At 41.7% G+C, this 21,320-nt stretch overlaps 1 protein-coding gene across 4 annotated transcripts in view; it reads left to right on the forward strand.

Annotated features, from left to right (window-relative positions):
* scube3 (signal peptide, CUB domain, EGF-like 3) overlaps window positions 1-21,320 on the forward strand; it is a 79,797-nt gene that overhangs the window by 20,163 nt on the left and 38,314 nt on the right. For 2 of the 4 annotated variants that reach the window (XM_080897986.1, XM_080897987.1), the window contains exons 3-4: window positions 4,231-4,356; window positions 14,152-14,286. In XM_080897986.1, the coding sequence (XP_080754112.1) occupies window positions 4,231-4,356; window positions 14,152-14,286 (261 nt within the window). Of the gene's footprint in view, window positions 1-4,230; window positions 4,357-11,187; window positions 11,622-12,350; window positions 12,697-14,151; window positions 14,287-21,320 lie in introns of those variants that run through there. The other 2 variants (XM_080897989.1, XM_080897988.1) reach the window with 2 other exon arrangements.

Raw genomic sequence — 21,320 nt, forward strand, 5'->3', positions numbered from 1 at the left:
AGCAGGAGTACAGTGACTTGTATTGCCGCCTCTTCAATACTTCTTTGCTGCCTGTTGAATGTCATAGTAATTTTTGAGTGCTGCACCAAGTTAACACCTACTTGTGTTGAAAAAGGGCACCAGAAAGCATAAAGACAAGAAAAGTGAAGTATTTTTGATGTTTATGTGGTGATCACACGTGCACATGGTGAGTGCAGAGGCCTCAATCCTACTCATATAAAATCTTGCAGTCAAAAGATCATGCAGGGACGAGTCCAGAATAAACGGAACAAGAGGATAATATCAGCCAAAAATGTATACAGGTTTATTATTTTTTTCCTTAAATTGAAAATTAATTAAATTAGTCTATCACAATAAAAGGCCACTAATTATAACCCCCCCCCCCCCCCAACCTGGCAACTTGCCAGCACTGTAACAATCACCTGATAACTTGCTGTCACCAGCATGACACTTACACTGTATTTTATTTTTAATTTAATTTTTTATTTTAGCAATTCCCCAACCAATAAATACACTGCAATACAAATCCACAAGGACACTTATTACATGCACAATTGTTTCCCTAAGCAGTCAGTAGTACAGTTCCTTGGAATTGTTAGTCTGCCTGCCTCACACAAAAGGACGAGATAAATGGTAAAGTGGAAAACTGCACCCAGGACAGAAACAACTTCACTTCTTTCCAAGCATCTGCCAAGACAGCATGCTAACGCTAAGCTAGCCAAGATCCCAGAGTGAGTGGCGGCGCCAGCAGCCAGACCCTTAACTTCAACAGGTAACAACATATCAGGCACCCTCCCTTGCTACCAGTTCACCTTTCTACAGCAGAATCAATGTGGCAGTCACGTTTTTGTGCTGGTTTTCATCTGTACTTTGTGTGGTCAGCTTTGTATTCTACTAAGAAAAAGATTTTAGAAATGTGTGTCCTAATTAGGGATTTGTGTTGGTGTGCGGGGGGTTGTAGAATCAGCTATTTTACAGAGTTACCTGAAAGCAAAGTAACGACCAGTATAACAAATTACTTTTTCCTGGGCGACTGTGGCTCAGGTGGTAGAGCGAGTTGTCTCCTTATTGGAAGGTTGGTGCATTGATGACACTGACTCCTCTAGTGTGCATGCCAAAGTATCCTTGGGCAAGATACTGAGCCTCTGAGTTGCTCTCATTGCATTGACCAGACTGTAAGTGTGTGAGCAAATCTTAGAAAGGCATACATTAAAAATTTTGCATGACTGTATGTGTGTGATTGTGTGACTGAGACTTGCAGTAGAAAGGTGCTTAACTAAGTTATGTAATTACAGAGCTCCAACATCAGTTCCTCTAATAATGTCTCTGATTGGAATAGGCGGTGCTCAATTGATCCAGTTTGTGCATAAAAGAGTCAAATCCTTTTATGTGAATGCCTGAGGCAAAATGCCTGAGTTAATGAAGAAAGTTGATAACCAACATGATACCTGTTATCTCTGACTGAAGATGTTTTTTGTTTGTTTTTTAAGGCCTCTAACACAAAGAGACCCTGACTGTGGTGAACTTGGCTTGTAGTATACCCTAATGGTTGTCGGGTGGTTTAAAATGCTATCAGCTACCTTTCAATTAAAAAAGAAAGAAAGTCTAAAGAAAACTTCATATTGGGCGAATTTTAGGTGTTTGGCTGATTGGTCGAGTACTCCTAGCATTTTATCTTAAAGAAGCTGAACTCAACAAAAGCTCTGAAAACATGTGCTTCCTTCTGATCTAACATTTTGGACTTTACAAATGACTTTGCAGCTAAATTCCATAAATTCCAATACTATTTTCCAGTGTTGACTTGCAGACCTAATTTAAATCACCATCAGCTTGACTTAAACACGCTTTATTTTTACTGCGGTTGTAGTGTTGCTTGTTGCTTCACACTCTGTGTTGTAGGTGTAGTTTTCATATGTTGGGCAGTTGTTCACATTTCACTTTAGCTCCTTTACAAAAATAGATTTGTTTTTATTATTATCTTTTTAGTTAGACTTTAGATGTCAGTGGAAGTTAACAATATTTCCTGCCCTCCCTTTTAATGGAAAAATCTATTTATTTAGCACAGCCGGGAGCTTCTGTAGTTTGGAGTCAGAGATCGTTAAGTTGTTCTTGTTACGGGGACTTTTTTCCCTAAGCTTTGTGGAGAAACCGCCACAGTTCCTCTGTGGATTTAAGCTGTCTGAGTCTCTCTCTTCTCGATGTAATCCCAGACTGACTCCGTGATGCTGAGATAACGGCTATGTGGGAATCATACCATCTGTCGCAGGACTCCATGTTCTTCTTGTCACTGAACATGGTTCTTTTGGGTGTCGATATCTCATGCCAATAATCTGATATTGACCTATTACTCTTGCATGATAAAGGCCTACACAGCACTGTGTAAACTTTCAGGTCTTTTAGATATGAATGAAGACAACTTTGGCGCTGACATGGTCAGATGTGCCCAGCTCTGAATAAAAGCTAGTTAGTCGAGGAGAGTCAGTGTTTCATCAACATGTGGTGGGTGTTTCTAGAACAGAGTGAAAAAGTGATGGGTGATCGTGTGCTACGATCGGAGAACGACGCAGACGTGTGGAAAGCGACTAAGCAGAGTGCAGGAGAGTCTCTGTTTTAGTTCCATCCCTCTGCTGTCAAGTCCAATTAAGCCCTGAGAGAGGCAGTCTGAAGCAGGAGCTGAACAACCAGAATCATTGGCCCTAAATGGGACAGTAAGTGCGAAATGGAAGTACTCTGTGTTCTCATCCACCTTGTCTGGGTCTCCTCAGTATGGGCCCCTCAGCCATCATCATAACCATAAAAGACAACTCCACTTAAACTGTCATAGCAGTCTGCAGTCTCTTTATCTTTCTGCCTCCGTCTCATTTCTGTGTCACATTTCTTTAGTTTTTAGCTACTTGAGCTGAAGTTAGGTTGGTTTTATTAGTCATAAGATCAATATTAGCATTTTTCTTTCCCAGTATCGACTAGCAGTGGGTCACTAAAATCAATGCCTTGTCTGATTTCATGAAGATATCTTCCTGGTGACAAAGCAGTTTAACTTGCTCTGATAACTTAATAGTTAGGTATGTGTTTTGTATAAATAGCTACATATTTTGCTGCTGACTTTATACTTTAGGTCATGGTAGAAAGGTTTTTAGTGTCTTGGACTGAACAAAAATGGTTTCTGATGCTTTAACATGTTGCCAGAAATAACATTCCATGAGTAAGAATCAATGTCTTGGCAACTGGAAACTGGCAAATTTTAGGATACTTTGTCATAAAAGCTTAGGCTGTTGGGTTTTAATAAAAGGAAAAATATTAGCAGTCTGTGGCAGATTCCCAGGTTATGTCAGTAGCAGGTGAATCATCCAATTACCACAGCTGATGTCTCTTCCATGTTTAGCTTGAAAGTGCACTTGTGAAAGCAGAGGTGGAACAAAACCAGATGATTTGGGCCCTCTAAAAGTTGACCTGATTGGCAGGGATAGCTCAGTAGGTAAAGTGGTCGCCCCATGATCGGAAGGTCGGCGGTTCGAATCCACTTAACGGCTACCCTGAGGTACCCCTGAGCAAGGTACCGTCCCTACACACTGCTCCCCGGGCGCCTGCTTAGTGGGCTGCCCACTGCTTCACTGAGTGAATGGGTCAAATGCAGAGAAAAACAAGTAATTTCCCCATGGGGATCAATAAAGTATCCATTATTATTATTATTATTATTATTATTATTATTAATTGTGTATGTGTTTATTTTAAGGGAATAATTAATCATTTTTGAACAAGCTTTGTCTAATCTGTGCCAAGAATGATAAAAACATAAAGGTTATACACATGATTGGTTTTGGCTTGACTTTATGTATTAGGCTTATTAGAGCTTTATTGTAACGAGTGAGGTTGCTACCAGGAAGTCCTTGATCCAGCAGCAGGTGTGGATATTATTGTCTGTAAACCATTACAGGGAGGTTACAGGTTTAGAAAAATGGTGTGGATTTTATTAATTTGGATCTAGTTTGACCAAAAGTTTCCAATTTTCCAGGCTGTACGCTTAGCTCACCACTGCCTGGCTGTATGTTCACAGTGAATGCGCAAATATTAAAGTCATGTCACTCTGCTAAAGTAACCCTCAGCAAAAGAAGACATTTTCGTACTTCTGAAATGTTGAAACGTTTCTTTAATCGTGGTCATACTTTGAAAATCAACTGGTTTGTTATAGCTACATTTCTGAAGCACATTCATGTTGTCATCTTTCTGCAGATGTCGACGAGTGTGCAACTGAATACAATGGCGGCTGCGTCCACGAGTGCATCAACATCCCGGGAAATTACAGGTGCACGTGCTACGACGGCTTTCGCTTGGCGCATGATGGGCACAATTGTCTCGGTGAGTGTATATGTGTGAGTATTTGAAGTGATCTTGTGTGTTGCTTTTTCTCCTACGTGTCACACAATCATGTGGTCAAACACTGTTTCCATAACGGGCTTTTGTCAGAAGAACGTGTATATAATTAGCTACATGTGTCAAATTTCAAGCTAACCATAATTTAACCCGTGTAGTTGCAAAGATCCTTCACTCTGAATGTTTAATGTCCCAGTATGGATGGTATTATGTCTGTCTCAAGGCCAAACTTGGCTCTTATTAGACAGCTGCTTCAGATATTTTTGCCATTCCCTTGTTCACATAGCAGGTAGTTCCACATGTGCTTTCACAAAAGGAAAATGCAGCCCTTATTTATAATATCTCTGATGAAAAGGAGAGAATTTATGAAGAGTTCGACCGTGAGCTGCGAGCTCTGAGTGAGCCGTCAGCCGACATGTTTTCCCATGGTTTCATATTTCACCAAAGTGCCAGTCATGTTGGCCTCACTGAGAATGTATTACATTTAAAAGGTTATGAAATAAAGGAAAACATAGTTTTCTTTCTGCAGCTGGAGCTGCTAAACATAGACATCACACATCCACCTCCATTCCCTCCTTTCCTCTCGCTCCTTTTACCCCATCCACTCATCCTTCGCTCCTTTTGTTTTGATTTGAAATCCCAAAGTGAGACCTCGCTGCTCCTAAGAAATCATCTCCATCTTGGTTACAGCCTCAGCATGATGCATTTCACTTGATGCTGAAAGCCAGCTAGTCCTGTGAGCTGCTGTGATTTTGTTGTGGAGTAAAGTTAGATGTGACTATCACAGCAGAATTCACATTCAGATGAAGCGATGGCAGAAAAACTTATCAGCACCTAACGATTTGCTGTGAAAGAGACTCTGCATGCGGGCACGAAAGGCATCATGCTCGAATCAGCCCCACATTTACTTGATGAACTGCATGTAATGCTGGGATTAAGCTACAATGGAATGGAAAACACTCCCATCTTTAGATCGATAATTAACCTGTCCTGACTTGACGATGCCCTCCTCTTTCCTTCAGTCTTACCGTCTCTCTTTCTCTCTCGCTCTCTGCCTCTTTATCACCCGTGCGCTTGTATTTATCATGTAAAGCCGGGTTATTTTCCAAACCATTTAGTAATGGCATTCAGTTGTGCGTGGATCATTTGGTGTGCCTTGCGTGCAGGTGTGTAATTGCGACACATTGTTTGTGTGGCTGCTGCTGGCGCATCAAACGGAATTGCGTCCATCGATCCCTTTGATATAATTTGTCATAGTGAAACACACACGATCAAACACAGAGAGAGCTTTCAAGTTTCCTTTTTTTTATTATTCTGTTGCTTTATTCTGCTGCCATGTTTTATTTTTGTTTTTTCTCGCAAGTGACCCGTTTGAAAGTGGGCAAAGACTTCTTTGAAAAGCTTGAGATTTGTATCAGAAATTCTCTTGCATTTCTTTGAACGATCTATCAATTATTAAATGAATAAATATATTTTTTTGATCTCAACATAGCCAAGAGGGTTTGAAGACGGACTGAATTGTGTATATGCAGCTGTCAATTGCAAATCTCGGCTCTTGTCTTGAGACCTTAAAGTGCTCTAGAGACTGCTTTTTCTGGAGAATTTAATTCATTCTAATACCCGTGCTCTGCTCTGCTAAGGGAATAATCCTCAGCACAAACAGAGAGAGGAGAGGAAGAGGAATAGCGGAGGTTTCATCTTAAGGCCCCCAGCTTCCTCTTCCAGGTTTAAGCTCCTTTTTGGCCCCTGAGAAAAGATTAGTCCCCTTGGCCCTGGAATGGAGAGCCTAAGCAGCTGGTTCCCAGACGAGGTCAGAGCCTCAGAGCCCTTATAGACCAGATGTGCCCGAGGCCACAGTGGAGGAGACACTCACCTGATCCTCAAAAGTTCACCGTGAGTTTAGAGTCTGAGATCTTTAAGGTGCTCCCTTTGGATTTACCTCATGCTATTCCTCCACAAAGCTCCAGCGATTTGATTTGATGTTTTTGTTTTTCTTCCCATGGTTACAGTGCACTTTAAACTCCCACAGGAGATTTCAGGTCTCTAAGGTTCTTCTGCAGTCAGTAGGCAATGGTGTGTGTGTGTGAGTGTTTGTGCGAGTGTCACCTCAGGGACACCGGTTAGGCAAGCGCACATGCATCCCTGTCAGCGTCTTCTTTGTTTGCTCTCTGGCGCACGTGCCACAGAGCTCCTTGTAATTGGATGTGTTGGCAGCATAATGACATTGGGCGGTGGCAGAAGGCAGCGGAGCATGAAGCAGAACACTGCCTTGTGTGCCTCACTGGGGACGCTCTGGTTTCTGAGGTCTCCCTCGTCTGCCCTAACCCCACAAAGATGTCAGAAAGTCAGCAAGGTGGAAGCGATGCGATATCACAGCGTACTGCTCCTGTCTATCCTGAGTGAGATGCCACTCTTGTATAATTTACCTCAGAGGGAGCTATTGTACCTTCTCAAAAATCACAGGGAGAGTAAGTGAAGCATATAAGAACTCGATTACATCTTTTATAACTGTCACGGCTATTATCTCGCAGAGGTGAGGGAGGGGTGCTTTTTAATCACTGCACCTCTTTCATGGCAAGGCTGTAAAGGATTTCTTGAGTCTGAGGAAAAACAGAGGAATCGGTGTCAATTTAATCCAAAACACACATCCTCTTTACAATGAAAACCAGATGGAGGACCGCTATTAGTTCCCCACTGTAGCACCAGCGTCCCCACATTTATGACTTATGTGTTTTGGTTAAGGTCCTACAGAAACCAAAATGCACTCTTATCTTTGCTAGTTCATTAAACTCTCTCGAGAAGCATAATGCCATGTGTATCAGCATAAATACCCCTTCCTTAAAACCACAAATGATAACGTTTCACTTCTCTCCGGAGCTAATACACCCAAATAATGATATTTCTATTGCTCCCAAGAGTAGGCATGCCACAGTCACATGCATCCCGAGTGTGACTCACTGGGAGAAACAAAGGCAGGCTTGAAATAGACATTACAAATGTTTGACAGAGCACCATCAAACTGCAAAGGATAAGTGTTTGTCATCGTGTTATTTGCTTTTACTCATCATCCTGTTCCATCAGTCCAGAACATGTCCATCCTTCTTTCTGTAGAATTGATTTTTTTTTTTTGTCCAGCTCCACATACTCCCCACACACAGCTTAGCATGCTATGTTCCTTTGATTTTTATTGACCAACACTGATTTGATTTGTATTGATTTGGCAGAGCTCAATTCCTCGGGCAATCTGTAGGGAAATGAATTCCCTTTTACTTTAACCTTCCCCAAAGACGTAGCTTGAACTGTAACACAAAAGCAATGTCATTACAGCCTTGAAAAGAGCTTTTGAAGGACCCTTTTGAAGTAGCAACTGAGGAAAGGTCATGTCATTTAACACTGTTTAGTGTTTTGCTAAAGGCTGTAATTGTGTAGCGATGTTGTTTTCTCCTGCTTTCATAGATGACAGGAAGCATTTCCATCAAACAAAAGTGTCTGAGTCGTCTCCTGGCTGAACCACATCCCCATCTATGTAATCCTTTGGGATCATGCTGCAAGGAAAGCTAATGAAACGGGAGGTTTCAGACTGATGTATTATTGACCAGGTTCTGATGGAAAAAGGTGGTCATCAAAGACCTTCACGCAGATTTGCATTGCAGCCTATTAAATGCTTTCCTTAAGTGCATTGACCACTCTTCCAGTGCAGTGAGGATAACCTCCAAACCCCTGACACTGACATAAAATACTCGACACTAGCTTGGGTTTACTACCACTTTTAACTCCTGAATGTGTAGAAATGAGTCAGGGCAATGATTATCCGTTTAACCCCTCAGTCATGAAACCCAGGGGGCGTTCAGGACCATACGGATACTTCTTGTGCTTAGCACTAACCCTTCTTGACTTCTTGCTGCAGATGCAAATATCCAGCTTTCTCCCCAGCGAGAAGTCACTTTGCTTTTGTTGTGAAACAGACAGATAAGGGCTGGGACGAGAGAGTCTCTCCATAGCTCAGAGGAGCTGGAGTGATGAGCTAAAGGATAGATGTGAGATTGGTGAATTAGCTATCTCTCTCTCTCTCTCTCTCTCTCTCTCTCTCTCTCTCTCTCTCTCTCTCTCTCTCTCTCTCTCTCTCTCTCTCTCTCTCTCTCTCTCTCTCTCTCTCTCTCCATTCTCAGGATTGTTCAGTCCCATCCACCATGAAATGAACAATTCCAGCTGAGCCCACTGGCAGGGCTCTGGGGGGAAACTCAAGCCTGTGATTGGTCTTAGGGATGTAAGCATGCAGCAGACTGGGAGCCATCATGGCAGGGCCTCTTGTCTCCTTGACATAGCAGTGTCCATCCAAACATTTATCCTGAGGTTTTCTTTTTAAAATACTTCCAGACTTGTTTTGGAGGAGCAGACGAACACTGTTAAGCATGAGCTTAGCTCATAGATTTTCATTTAGGAAATAGCTCGGCGGGTGATTGGATCTGAAATCTAAGTCTGTGCTTTGTTTGCAACAATGGTTACCTGGGAGACGGGTGAAGTCAAAACGTTTCTGAATTTAATCATTGCTTTATTAGCGTTGTTTATGTAATGGCATAAAAAAATCAAACCTTGCTGCTGATTTAAGAATGAAATGCTATAGTTAACGGAATTAATTCATGTTTGCTTAGCAGATGTGAATCAGTTAGCTGTATTGAAACAGTGCGTCGGGAGGACAGGAAGAGCTGGAACTAATAAATTGCTCTGCGCTATAAGCGTTTAAGGCTTCCACCCTGTCATGGTCAAACACATTTCTGGTGATTTAAGAGATTGTGTGCTCTGCAGATGAAAGATCAGGACTTCCTGCATTATATCAATTTAGAAAAACTCAGCTGACAGGTGCTGGAGTACTGCTGAATGTGTGCAGCTTCAGCATCTGCGCCTTCAGTTTGTCCTCTCAGACTATGTTCAATACTGGCGTCATGGTCACTGCTAAGTCAAGTGGGTTTATGAATGCGCTGTGCCACTGAAGTCCAGAAGCAACATAGAAAAATAGGAAATCCTGTAATCCTGTTTGAAATGAGAAGGGATCTTGTTTTAATTGAAGCTGGCTGTGGATGTGCCACTCCTTCCCCACTGATGCTCAGTCAAGCCAAGCTGATTTCTGCTCATCTATGAGAGCAGCAAAGTCTGCTCCTGTAGCCCACCAGCTGTTGCTGCCCATCGCTGCACATGGCCCTGTTTTGCTGCCTTTTTTAAAGAGCGCAAGCCAACTCGACTCCTGTGAATGAATTGTGCAAAGAGGCCAATGTCTGTCCATTCATCTCCTTGTCTCTGGTCTTCCTAGACTACAGAGCCAGCTCTGTTTGATTCAGATAGAGGCCAAGGACTGGGATGGATACATGGACAGCCTCACAGATAGCATTTTTTTTTCCACACTCCTTGCTGGAATAAAAAAAAAAAAAGTCTTTGTCAGCAATAATGTTCCAAAAGACACTGAACCTTTAGAAAACGGAGAAGGAAAAGCGTATTTCTTCAAAAAAAGGGGGTTCAGGGGTTTCTGTAAAGCAGCCAACATTAGTGATGGGTCGTTCGCGAACGAAATGGCTCTTAGAGCCGGCTCTTTGACTTGAACGACGCGAGCCGGCTCCTTATCGCGAGCCGTCACGTGGGTTTTTTTTTTTCTTTCTCTCAGCCTCTCTCTCGCACTTTTTTTCCGCTTCACTCTGCACGCGAGCCTTGTGCTTTACGCTGGGCAGAGGGGGGAGGGGCGGTAGTTACACTCAGTAGCACAGGAACAGAGCCAGAGAGAGAGAAAGAGAGGCAGGGACAACAACATTAGAAAGGTATAGTAATCATCCACAACTATTTTCGGTTGCAGATGATAAAGGATTGAGAAAGTTTATTCATGCAGGTCCATATGACAGAGAATATGCATGTTCTTTTAGTTTTCATATTATAATTTATATTTAATTGTGTTGTGGTTTGCAGTGTTTTGTGTTCTTTTCACTTTAAATTTGTGAAAGGAAAAAGCTGAAAATTTAAATAGTTAAAACTTGAAATGTGAATAGTTGATTTTTGTATTATATGATTTATTTATTACATTTTATGTGGAGTGAATAAATAAAAGTATATTTACGGTGGCCCCTAGAGACAAAGCACATACAAACTTCAAATCACGTACGAACTCTGAAGCATGTACAAACTCCAAAACACGTAAAAACACGTACAAACTCCGAAGCACGTAAAAACTCAGAAGCATTTAAAAACTCAGAAGCACATAAAAACTCAAAACACGTACAAAACACAACAGAAGTGCTCCAGGATGCTGGGCGCAGTGTTGAGCCTTTGTTATCTTGTGGCTACACAAGCCAGCAAGTACCAACGACCGGATTTGGTGTGTGGTAATAACAGGTAAATGAACCTTTTTTTTTAAATTATTTGAATATATATGAGTGCCTGTGTATAAATACACAAACAATACACACATGCTTTCAATTGTGTAATTTAAGTGATCTAGTAGCTCTGCTTTGGAAGTTCAGTTCATGCTAGAAATGTGTTTTGGAGTTTGTACGTGTTTTGTCTCTAGGGGCCACCGCATATATTTATATATAAACATATATAAATAAAACCACTTGTTTTTACGTTAGTAATTCCTTTTGTGCATAATTTTATATTATTGTTAATAATAAATTAATTAAAGCAACAAAACAACCTGAAGAGCCGGTTCGGAGCCGAAAGAGCCGGCTCTTTTTAGTGAGCCGAACCTAAAGAGCCGGATCTCTAAAAAGAGCCGGAAATCCCATCACTAGCCAACATGTTTACACGACTTTAAAGCTCTGTGCAAGGCCAAATGTTATATATACAGGCAGAGCTATCTGAGAAACCAACGGACATGGCCTCCGCAAACACAACCAATCTCTTAATCTCTCTCAGTTTGAGCCCTCCTTTCTCCTTCGTCTCCTAAAGTGAAGGAGGGATGGAGCGGAGACATGTCTCATTTTTCAGAAGGAAGGCAGCCCTTTTAACTTGATTAAGACTTTTTTTTTTCCTGCCCTCTCTAGAGAATTTTTAAAAAATGTTTTAAGTCCAAATAACATGAGCACTTCGCCTGGCCATGCCAGAACCCCTTTCCGCTTGGAAATATTTGCTTTGGACGCCAGCCTTGCCCAGCACACAACACAGGCAATTATGGGAGCTATTTAAACAGGAGAGATCTACCTACAGACGACGCCTCATTTGGAAGGATGAAGGAATCAGGAAATTAAACCTTCATTGATGCGCTGATGGTATGGAAGGAGAATTCCCACAGGTCCTCGGAGACTGGCTGCATATCTCATGGGCATTTTGCTCATGCATCCAGGACTGTTGTGTTTATGTAGCCTTTATATTTCCGAATTTTTGGTAGGTGTGTGTGTGTGTGTGTGTGTGTGTGTGTGTGTGTGTTGAAGGAAGAGAGGAAAGGGAAAGAAACAGAAAAAGAGACTTTTGCATATGTTTGGACAAATTTCTCTGTGAGTTGTGAAAGTTTTTTTTGCTACGTGCTAACAGTTTATCTGCAAAGGCGCAGCTGTAGGTTGCCGGCTGCTTTCGTCAGCTCAAAGGTCTTCCCTCTGTCGCTGCCACTTTCATGATGAAGAGATGAGACCACGAGGTCAACACCAAGCAGCCACACAGTTGAATGAAAGCCTCGCCAAGCTTTTCATAAATTCTCCGTCTTTTACTCTTGAGTTTAAGCCTAAATGTGAACTTTCTTGTAAAGTTTGTTTTTCAGATAACGATGCTTCACCTGGTTGCAGAGTAATGTTTTTACCATCAGTCTTAACTGATGTGACACATTTGTTTTTTTGTTTTTTTTTGTTTTAGCGGAAAGAGACATTTTTGCTCATGGAATGTGAGGACAGGACAGCACACTTGGCAAGCTGACAAGGTTTATAAGTGCTACCTGCCACTGACCTACTTATAAACCCCAGAAGTTTCCATCTAGTCAGGTGCCACTTTGTTTTTGTACACCAGTGAATCCAAGTCTGTGAGTGGAAATAAAGGAAAAAAGAAAAGTACGTTTAATTTCTAGCTCTTCCCGTACTGAGAATTCCCCAGAAAGGAAACTTAATCCAGAGGCCTTCTCAGACTGGACAAATAGACAGTAAATTAGTTTCGCATGACGGTTTATTAAAAAAAAGGCTTGTATATACAGCAGATTTTTAATGGATTGAGCAGAGGACTGGATAAGGTTCCAGCATGGTCAGTAAAAAGGGACCAGGACCCCATATCTGAGGGAAAGGAAGAATATGGAGTGTCATCTCTACAACTACACCTCAGACACACAGAGGGCGACAGGAGCAAAGCTCTGCTGCACTCCAGGCAAAAATAAGCAGCAAAACATGACACACAAGCACCGTCATTTCATTTGTGTTACTTTTCATTTGTTTCTTTTGTCAAGAAGAACAATGAGCCTGGATGGGAGTTGTATATTCAGAAAGAACAGCTGGAAGAGCACAATTTATTACCAATGAAAATAAAGTCAGTAACTCCTGCTTGTGGTCAGTTTCCCTTTCTTTTTGTGAAAAGAAAGGGAAACTGACACCTTTGTAAATGCTTTGCTTTCATATACCCTTGTGGTGCAGCTCCTCCTCACCTCCCCCAATGCAAAACCCCCCCTGCTCTCTACTCTTTCCATCTCTTCTTTTCCTCACCATCCTCCCCCCACCTCATTCCTCCCTTTCTCTGCATTCCTCCCGTCACGGGGCTGACAGACACTCGTCATCAGCAGGTACTCTGGCCCAGGTGGATCAGGTTTCCCAGTTGCCAAGGGATTGTGCTGCATGTGCATTTTTACGGCTTAGTGCCGCACAGTTGGAGGTTTTTAGTGCAAGTCTGCTGTGGTTCCAATGTCAGATAACCATTATGACAGATTCAAACTCCTCAGCTTAAGACAAACTCTTGTATGACATTTGCACTTAAATGATAACCTCAGGTTTTTTGAGAGGATGAAGATGTTTTAATTAAAAATTATATATTTTTAAATTAATTCTTAGATAAAATATGATATATTGTTTAAGCCCTGCTAGTGCTGCATCTGTAGAGATCATTAAAACTGGTACAATCTTCACAATCCCAGTATATCTCAATGGTATTGCTTAACTTTTTTCTTTCTCTACATATGACTTTTGAGGCGAATTAAATGTTGTGCTTGTGTTTTTGTCCTCCTCGCCCTTATCATCTGGTGAAAATTGAGATTTGTCTAATACTTTGATTACCACGTACCTACAAACTTTTATTCTAACACAGTAAACAAAGGCAGGGAACATGGTAGATATAAAATGCTAACTATCACCATTCTTACATTGTTACTTTTGACAATTTACTAAAAGCATTTCTGTGGTTCAGTTACAGCCACAGAAAGAGAGCTTCAAGTATGGCAAGAGACACTAGTTGGATAATTACTAAAGCTATATTTGTGAACCGTTTTCCACTGAATGACTATTATGATAAGCCAGAGCTAGTTACAGGGTGACAGTATTACTTCAATCCCTGGAGATAAATGAAAATGTGGGACAGATGAGGCGCATGGCTGTAGACTCTTCATCAGTAAAAAAAATACAGTTAAAATCTGAAATTTCTGTAAAATGTGTTTAGAAGCCTTTCATTTGCACTCTTAAATAGATAATAGTTGTTCACATACATATCATCCATGTTCGAGTTTGTTTATTAAATGGGTAATGATTTTCCCAGATGACTTGAGACAGTTGTTAATCATTGTAATTTTTGGTCTGTCTCAAAGCACTCTTGTTAATTTTGCTTTGTGTCTCCGGGCAGATGTGGATGAGTGCTCTGAAGGCAATGGCGGATGTCAGCAGATATGCGTCAACATGATGGGCAGCTATGAGTGCCGCTGCAGAGAGGGCTTTCTCCTGAGTGACAACCAGCATACCTGTATCCAAAGGCCAAAAGGTTACACACACACACGCATGCGCGCATGCACAAACATGTTGTTCAATAGTGAAACGTTGTATATTACCATATGTGGTGACACCTCATGTTAAATGCAAATTTAAAGTTATTTTTGGATGTTGTTAAGCCTCTTTGTGACACGCGATGATGGTGAATTTGAGGCATTTTTAATCATGAGAAAGGAATCAGTCCTGACAGGTCTCAGTGAAAAAGGGTAAGTCAAAGTCTGAAGGGGGAAGAAGAAGGGATAAATCACTTTTTGCTTTTTACACACCCTTTCAAATTGAGCCAATCTAGTGCTTCGCAGCTTTTTAAGGTATCTGTGGCATGAGTGGCTTACGGGGGGGACTGTGAGCACAGAAAACAATTAAAGGTATAGCCTGGGGCTGACACACCTCTTGTTTATAGAGTGTTCATTCCTGTGGGATGGAGACATGACAGAAGAAGATGAGCCAACCAGCTCTGAGGCTTAGTTACCAAACTCAGGGGCACTGCGGACATACATACATTTATAACACCATAGCTCTGTATCAAACAAAGTAATCCAAATGCTAACAGACTTCGTGCAGTTATAGTAAAACTCACAGCAGTGAGTGTTTTTTTTGACCTCCAGACTTTATCTTTGGATAGATTAACACAGGGAGTGCTCACACATTGATTTAGCTGTCAGCCCAACAGCTGGTTTGGATACTGTCGGCTTGGGTCTGCTACCAAAGTAGAGAACTAACTCAACTTGAATATAATCTGTGTTGAGCACCCTGCCCCTGTAAAGGGTGACGCACAATTCGGCTGCATGTAGTTACACAAAACGCATACCTGTATTCCAGGGGTATTTATCCAGCTGTCTGAGAGATTCCTTAGTTCTGCCAAACTGGGCTGGGTCTGTGTTGGATCTTTTCTCTCGTTTCCTATGGTTTGCAACAGCACCTTTTATCCAGAAGGTGCAGACAACACGTCCAGCAGGGTCGGTGACCTCCTCGTCCCTCTTCTGTCTCTTGTGAGACGCCTGCCTTTGCTGGGAGTCATTAGATTGTGCTGTTCCTAATTTCCCCGGATGGTGAAATGAGGATCTTGGAAGTCTGGTTTATGAGCTTAGTCTGGCCTAGTGAACTGTCAGTGTTTACATTTCATAAACGTAGTGTTTTTTGAGTGAGGTGAAAAGCCGGATCATGTGTTTCAAAGGCCTACTACTATATAGATGCAGAAACAGACGTGTGAGCAAGTCCGTTCTTGCCCAGCTCTCTTTTCTTTTGTGCTTATTCTTTCTTTCTTTTGTAAATGCACCTCGTTTCTGTCGATCTCCCCTGTTAATATTAATATAGTCTTTATTGCTTACAGATGAGACCCGTTTGGATCTAGAGATTAAAGCTGCCATAAATCTACAAACTTCCGATAGTGATCAGATAGACGCCTAGTCATTGTTTCATTACTTTTGGAAGACAAAGAGACAGAGCAGCTACTCATCTGCTTATTATTACTGCTCTTATTACAACAGTATGTGTCTGTATGAAAATGCAATTGGTGAGGAAGTGACTTTGCCTTGTTACAGAACAAGAACCCCACAGAATTTCAGCAAATTTCACCGTGCTTGTTTACAGAAAAATTACACACGTTGCTCAGGGGGGAAAAAAATGATTGAGAAAATGAAAGCTGATTTAATCACCCAGCCAAGCCAGTTTAAATGCAACCCTCCATCCATTCAGCCAGCCCTTCTCTTAAAGAGCAAAGCCTGGGGTGCAGTTTGCTCATGAGCTTTATTGTTCTCATTAAAAAGACATCAGCTTTCCATTTCTTCCATTAATGGGTCAGGTGTTCCCTGGGTAACTTCTACCAGTTTTTCCAAGGACAGCACAGACCTGGACACTGCAGTGCCTTTTGCTACCGGTCTGTTTCCCCTGCTGGTAGCGAGCCCTTGTTAGCAGTGAGCCTGTGCCAATTAGGCAGCAGGGGTCTGCCAGCCTCTCAGCTAATGACAAGGCTGCTGCTGGTCTGTCTCTTATTAGACCTGCCCCTGCCCCCTCAGCAGGAATAACTATGACCAAGTGAAGGCTCCATCGTCTAGCTGTAACAGTTCATTTATTCTCTCCAAACATTTCTTCCAGTCAAGAAATAAAGCTTTTCAAAGGCCAGCCAAGGTGCTTAGTGGTTGATAGGAATGCCATTTAGGTCAAGAGGGCTCCACTGCTCTGCGTTTGATTTATTATCTCTTTTATATAGGAGGATGACAGGGACGTATGTGCGTGAGATGGGATCCAGCACATTGGAATTCAGGAATCTCAGTCTCAGTCAACCCACTAGGGCTGAACGATTATGGAAAATAATCTAATTGCGATTTTTTGCCCCAATATTGCGATGCGATATGCGATTATTTTTTAAGGTCTTTGTCTTCTGTATTATTAAACAAAGACAAGCAATACATCATATAGTATGGCCAATACTATATTACATTAATTTTAAACTGTTCTTTCCTGGAAGACAGACCTCTGTTATGATGACATGAGGTGATGCATGAATTGATGACTGACATTTTTATTTAACTTCTTCAATCACAACAGTATATTTGAACATACACAATAGTTTATTTTTAGCTTACAAACATCTGAGCATAAAGTGCTGACAAGGAACCCTGGTGTAAACATTAAAATGAAAGTCAGTGCAATGTGCAGATTGCAGAAATATACATAAACAAAATCAGTGGCTTTACCACACTCAGTTTTTCGACATCTGTGAACTACTAGACAGTCATTCAATTAAAAAATAATATTAAATAAATAAAACTAATAAATAAAAAATACACACATCTTACTGATCTCTGCAGTCAGTAACATTACACATAAAGTGCAAACATAATAGCAATTGTATAAACACACACACAAACACGCCTTTAAAGTTTAAAGGCGTGAAATTGGACGGTCTAGCCTTCTGATTAGCGTCACCGCTGTCTCGGTGGAGTTTAATAAACTCGGCCGTCTGCTTCTTGCTATCTAAAATATAACCAGACACTGGTGTAAATTCTCGACTGTCTCATACTTCTGTTTAATAAGTTTTCTGTTTGACGTTTAGTCAGCTGTGTGAAAACCAAGGAGGAACCCACCCGGGGGATTAATAAAGTTTTATTTTATCTAATCTAATAACTTTAATCTCAGCCAAACCGATTTACTCACGAACAAACAAAACACTGAAAAAAGCCCAACAATAACATTTTTAGGTTGTCTAAGTGACTTATATATTACGTTTAACCCGAGCAGCGAAACTCCGCGGTGATCTGAAAATGATGTGCCGGGAGTTGTGCCGTTCTCGGCCGCATCAGTAACCCTCGAGCTCCCGGCTAGCTGTCGAGCTGGTGGGTAGCAGACGCCTCTGAAAACGTCGAAGCACTTTTGCAAATATGGGATATCTTGATAAACCGAGCAGATATTTGATGTTTACACAACTACTTTCTCGCCTGAAAATATGTTAAAAGTTTATTTTGTGACCCAGAAAGATTAGTATGAGTAATTTTAAAACTTAGTAGCGGCCGCCATTGCTGGAAACTGGAGTTTGGCTGGGCCGCGCTATGAATTCTGGGATATGGTAGTAATTTGGACAGCCTTCGGCACGTCGCTGTGACGTAATCGGTCTACAAATGCGGCCTCAGGAGGATGCAGCCCATGAATTTGGACATGTCCAGAGTATAATCGCAGCCTTTGCGGTTAGAAAATTGCACTTGATCATGTCGCGATATTATCGCAAATGCGATATATCGTTCAGCCCTACAACCCACACATCCATAATTTCAGCCTCATACATTTCTGAATATCCGGTATGGCAATTACCTTAAGTGCACACTGATGGTTGGTTATGCAAGTCATGTATAGTGCTTTGAGTATTCAGTATATTTATCTTTAGTTCTGAATACAAAAAACAGGATACACGGGATGTGAAAGTTGACTCATCCACTGGTAGGAAATGATTTAGAAACGGTGCAGCACAAGAAGCAAGTTGAACCGACACAAGTTAGCAGGGTGATGTAACTTTGAAAGAGAAAATGAGCCTTCTGAATCCAACGTCTTGTCACTGCCAATCAGTGTGATGACATAAATGTGGTTGACTATGCCATGAAAGCTGCAGAGCGGCAACATGGAGTTTGAAAGTTCTCAGTAGTCTGATGATTAGGTTCCAGAGTGTCTAAAGCTCATTGTGCCGAAAAATTTGATTACATGAGCCCCGAGGCTTTACTGTCACCTTTCACTGCTGAAGGAGACTGTAATAGACTGTTGCACTTAAGTCTTCAAAGTGTTAAATCAGAAACAGATGAACATGCATTACCTCCAAGCAGAGTTTGCACTCAAAAAGAAAATGTATCATCCAAAAATTATCTTGTAATGGAAAAGCGATCATTTAAAAAAAAGAAAAAAGAAATATGGGCCACGTTTACACATTCCATTTCATGTTCCAACATGATTATCAAATCGGCATTTTCCTATATCCTATTAGAAAGAATAACTGAGCAATTTTTTCTAAAAATGTATCTCACAGTCACCTGATTGGTGATGTTTTTTTGTCTACAGTAGAGCTTTTCTGTCCATGAAATGTTTACTTTGCCAGTGGAAACCTCTTCCTATGTTTACAGCTTCCATTAGCTTCCCGGTTTGGCTTTTTCCCTTTGCGCAGCTAATCTCTCTCTCTCTCACGTTTTCTTTCTCAGATTCAAATAGTTACACAATAATCGTCACACACACATACAGACTTGCATGCACAGGAAGGCAGGTTAATAATTTCCAGTTTTATTCCGATAGAGGCACATCCTGGCATGTCCTTTTTTAACATTTAGATGCAGATTGTGGCATGTTGACTTTAGAAGCACTTATGTGCAGGCTAAAACTGCAACACAATAAGGAGTTTTCTGATAAATTAGCTCACGTTCGTAATATTTATATTATATTCTCAGTTAGTGTTCCTCCAGTTTGAAACGAGGCACAGAGTCCTTGAACCCTGTTTTATTGCTTTTGTGTTTACATAAATGGATAAAATAACCCAAGTTCCTGGACTGTAATATCCATTTATCAGGCTGTTTCACATTTTAATTTCATGAAGTAATGCGCTGATAAAGGGCCAGTTTCCATTGTTCCTGTGATGCGATGCTTCTTATTTAAGATTGCAAAGAGAAATTCTTTATGCATCCATTTGTTTTTGTAAAAGGAAAGTTTGTATGCTTTTAATATATGTTTATGTAACAGTGGTTGTCCCATTGTGCAGAAGCCGACACGGTTCTTTCATCATTGCTCTCGTGGATCTCAGTGGGTCTGCCCGCCTGTCTGTGCATTGGCCGCAGAACTGTTTTTACAAGTGCAAAAGTCGCTGCTTCATTGCTCTGCAGCCCAACTGTATAACCAGGCTCTTTTCCTATTCTAGGGAAGTAGAGCAGAGACTTCGAGCTGCACAGATGAAGACATACGGACACTTGTGTGTGTGTGTGTGTCTTTCTTTCTGTTCCTTCCCTGTTCGTTCCTTTCTCTTCCTCTGCCTCTTTCCTATATTATCTTCCCACATCTTAGCTATTTGTCCAGACTTTCACAGGACCCATGCCCTTCCTCCCTTCCATCCCCACCCTTTAACAAATATACATCAGTGGCTTGAGCTTCAGCAAATGTTGGCTGCCTTGCCACCGAATTCTTTGAACCTCATTTGAGACGGGCATCCTTTTTCCTCGTGGGTTTGTTGAAGGCCATCTCTAAGCTGGCCAGCCCAGCTCGCTGGTGCGGACTGCCAGAGTGCCAGTGGGGTTTTTCCACTAACATTTGGCTATCATGGGCTTAACCAGAGGGCCAGACTAGGCTCTGCAGAGACAGATGCCTTCTGCAGTTGCCTCTTGGTTTGATTTTGGAGAGAATTGGGCTTTGTAATAACATACTGTATCTCATGCCTTTTGTATCTCCGTATCGAAGAAAACCTGCAGCCTGGATGTGCTCTGCTGTGTTGTCTGTTCTGCTGGGAGGGCGCCTGGCTCCTTTGGGACTGCACAGTGAGGTGACCTTGATAGAATGGGGGAGGAGTGAAGGGGAGAGTGGCACATCCACAGCAGGTGCTGCACAACTGTGTGTGACACAGATGAGCCGACACTCTCAAATGTGTGTGCCACATGCATACATTATGCAAATACACCTGTGTGTCAATGCATCCACATACCTTAATAGACGTACGCTTACAGGCTCGCACGCACACGCGGTTTCCTCAATATGTTTTTTCTACAGTAGAAATCGAGATTCTCAAGAGCTTTAATCATATCTAGCACATTCTTGTCTATTTTAGTCTTCTAAAGTCTATAAATGTAACTGTTTTAGGTTATGTTTCTCCTCTTATTTTTTTGTTTTTCATCATGGTAGCTCTCCACGCTTTGTTTTACTCTAGAAACACAATATATTAAGATGTACAACAAGCGCTCAAGCAGTGAGGTATATCAGTCCAGATGTCTGCTATCTTTTTCCATTTTCTGCTTGTTTATGACTTTAGTGGCTCCTCTCTGGAAAAAAGGGAGTGAAATAAGAAGCCTCAACAAGGCCTCTGAGAGCTGCAGAAAATCAGAAAACCCAAACAGTAGCACTTGGATGGACTCGCTGCTCTTAGAGTCAGTGGGGAAGAGTTACTTCCTTGACCGGCTCACTGGCCTGTTGCTCTGTCTGACCATTCTGCGTTGCGGCTCAGCCCAACCCAGTCCGACTCTTTTCCCATTCTCCTTTCCATGCGCTGACATTTTTATCCTCCTATTAAAACTTTTAAGGGCCCATTATCTAAGAGGAAGGAATGTTGCTTTAATAGTGTGGTGGCTCCATCGCTAGGCCCCTTCTTTTCAGTTTGTATCCACCCAACGCTAGCTTGTTGCTTAACATTCTCCCCAAAAGAGGGGGACCGACTCCCCTCTGATATGTATGACAGCAGCTCAGCACGGACCACGAGCCCTATTTTCACTGCCCTGGGGCACTAAGAGCAGACCATAAACCCTTGGCATGCTTTCCACTACTTCATCTCCATTGTTTCAGTCTCCCCACTACATG

The sequence above is a fragment of the Rhamphochromis sp. 'chilingali' genome, assembly GCF_963969265.1.
Source record: "Rhamphochromis sp. 'chilingali' genome assembly, chromosome: 12".
Lineage (NCBI taxonomy): Eukaryota > Metazoa > Chordata > Actinopteri > Cichliformes > Cichlidae > Rhamphochromis > Rhamphochromis sp. 'chilingali'.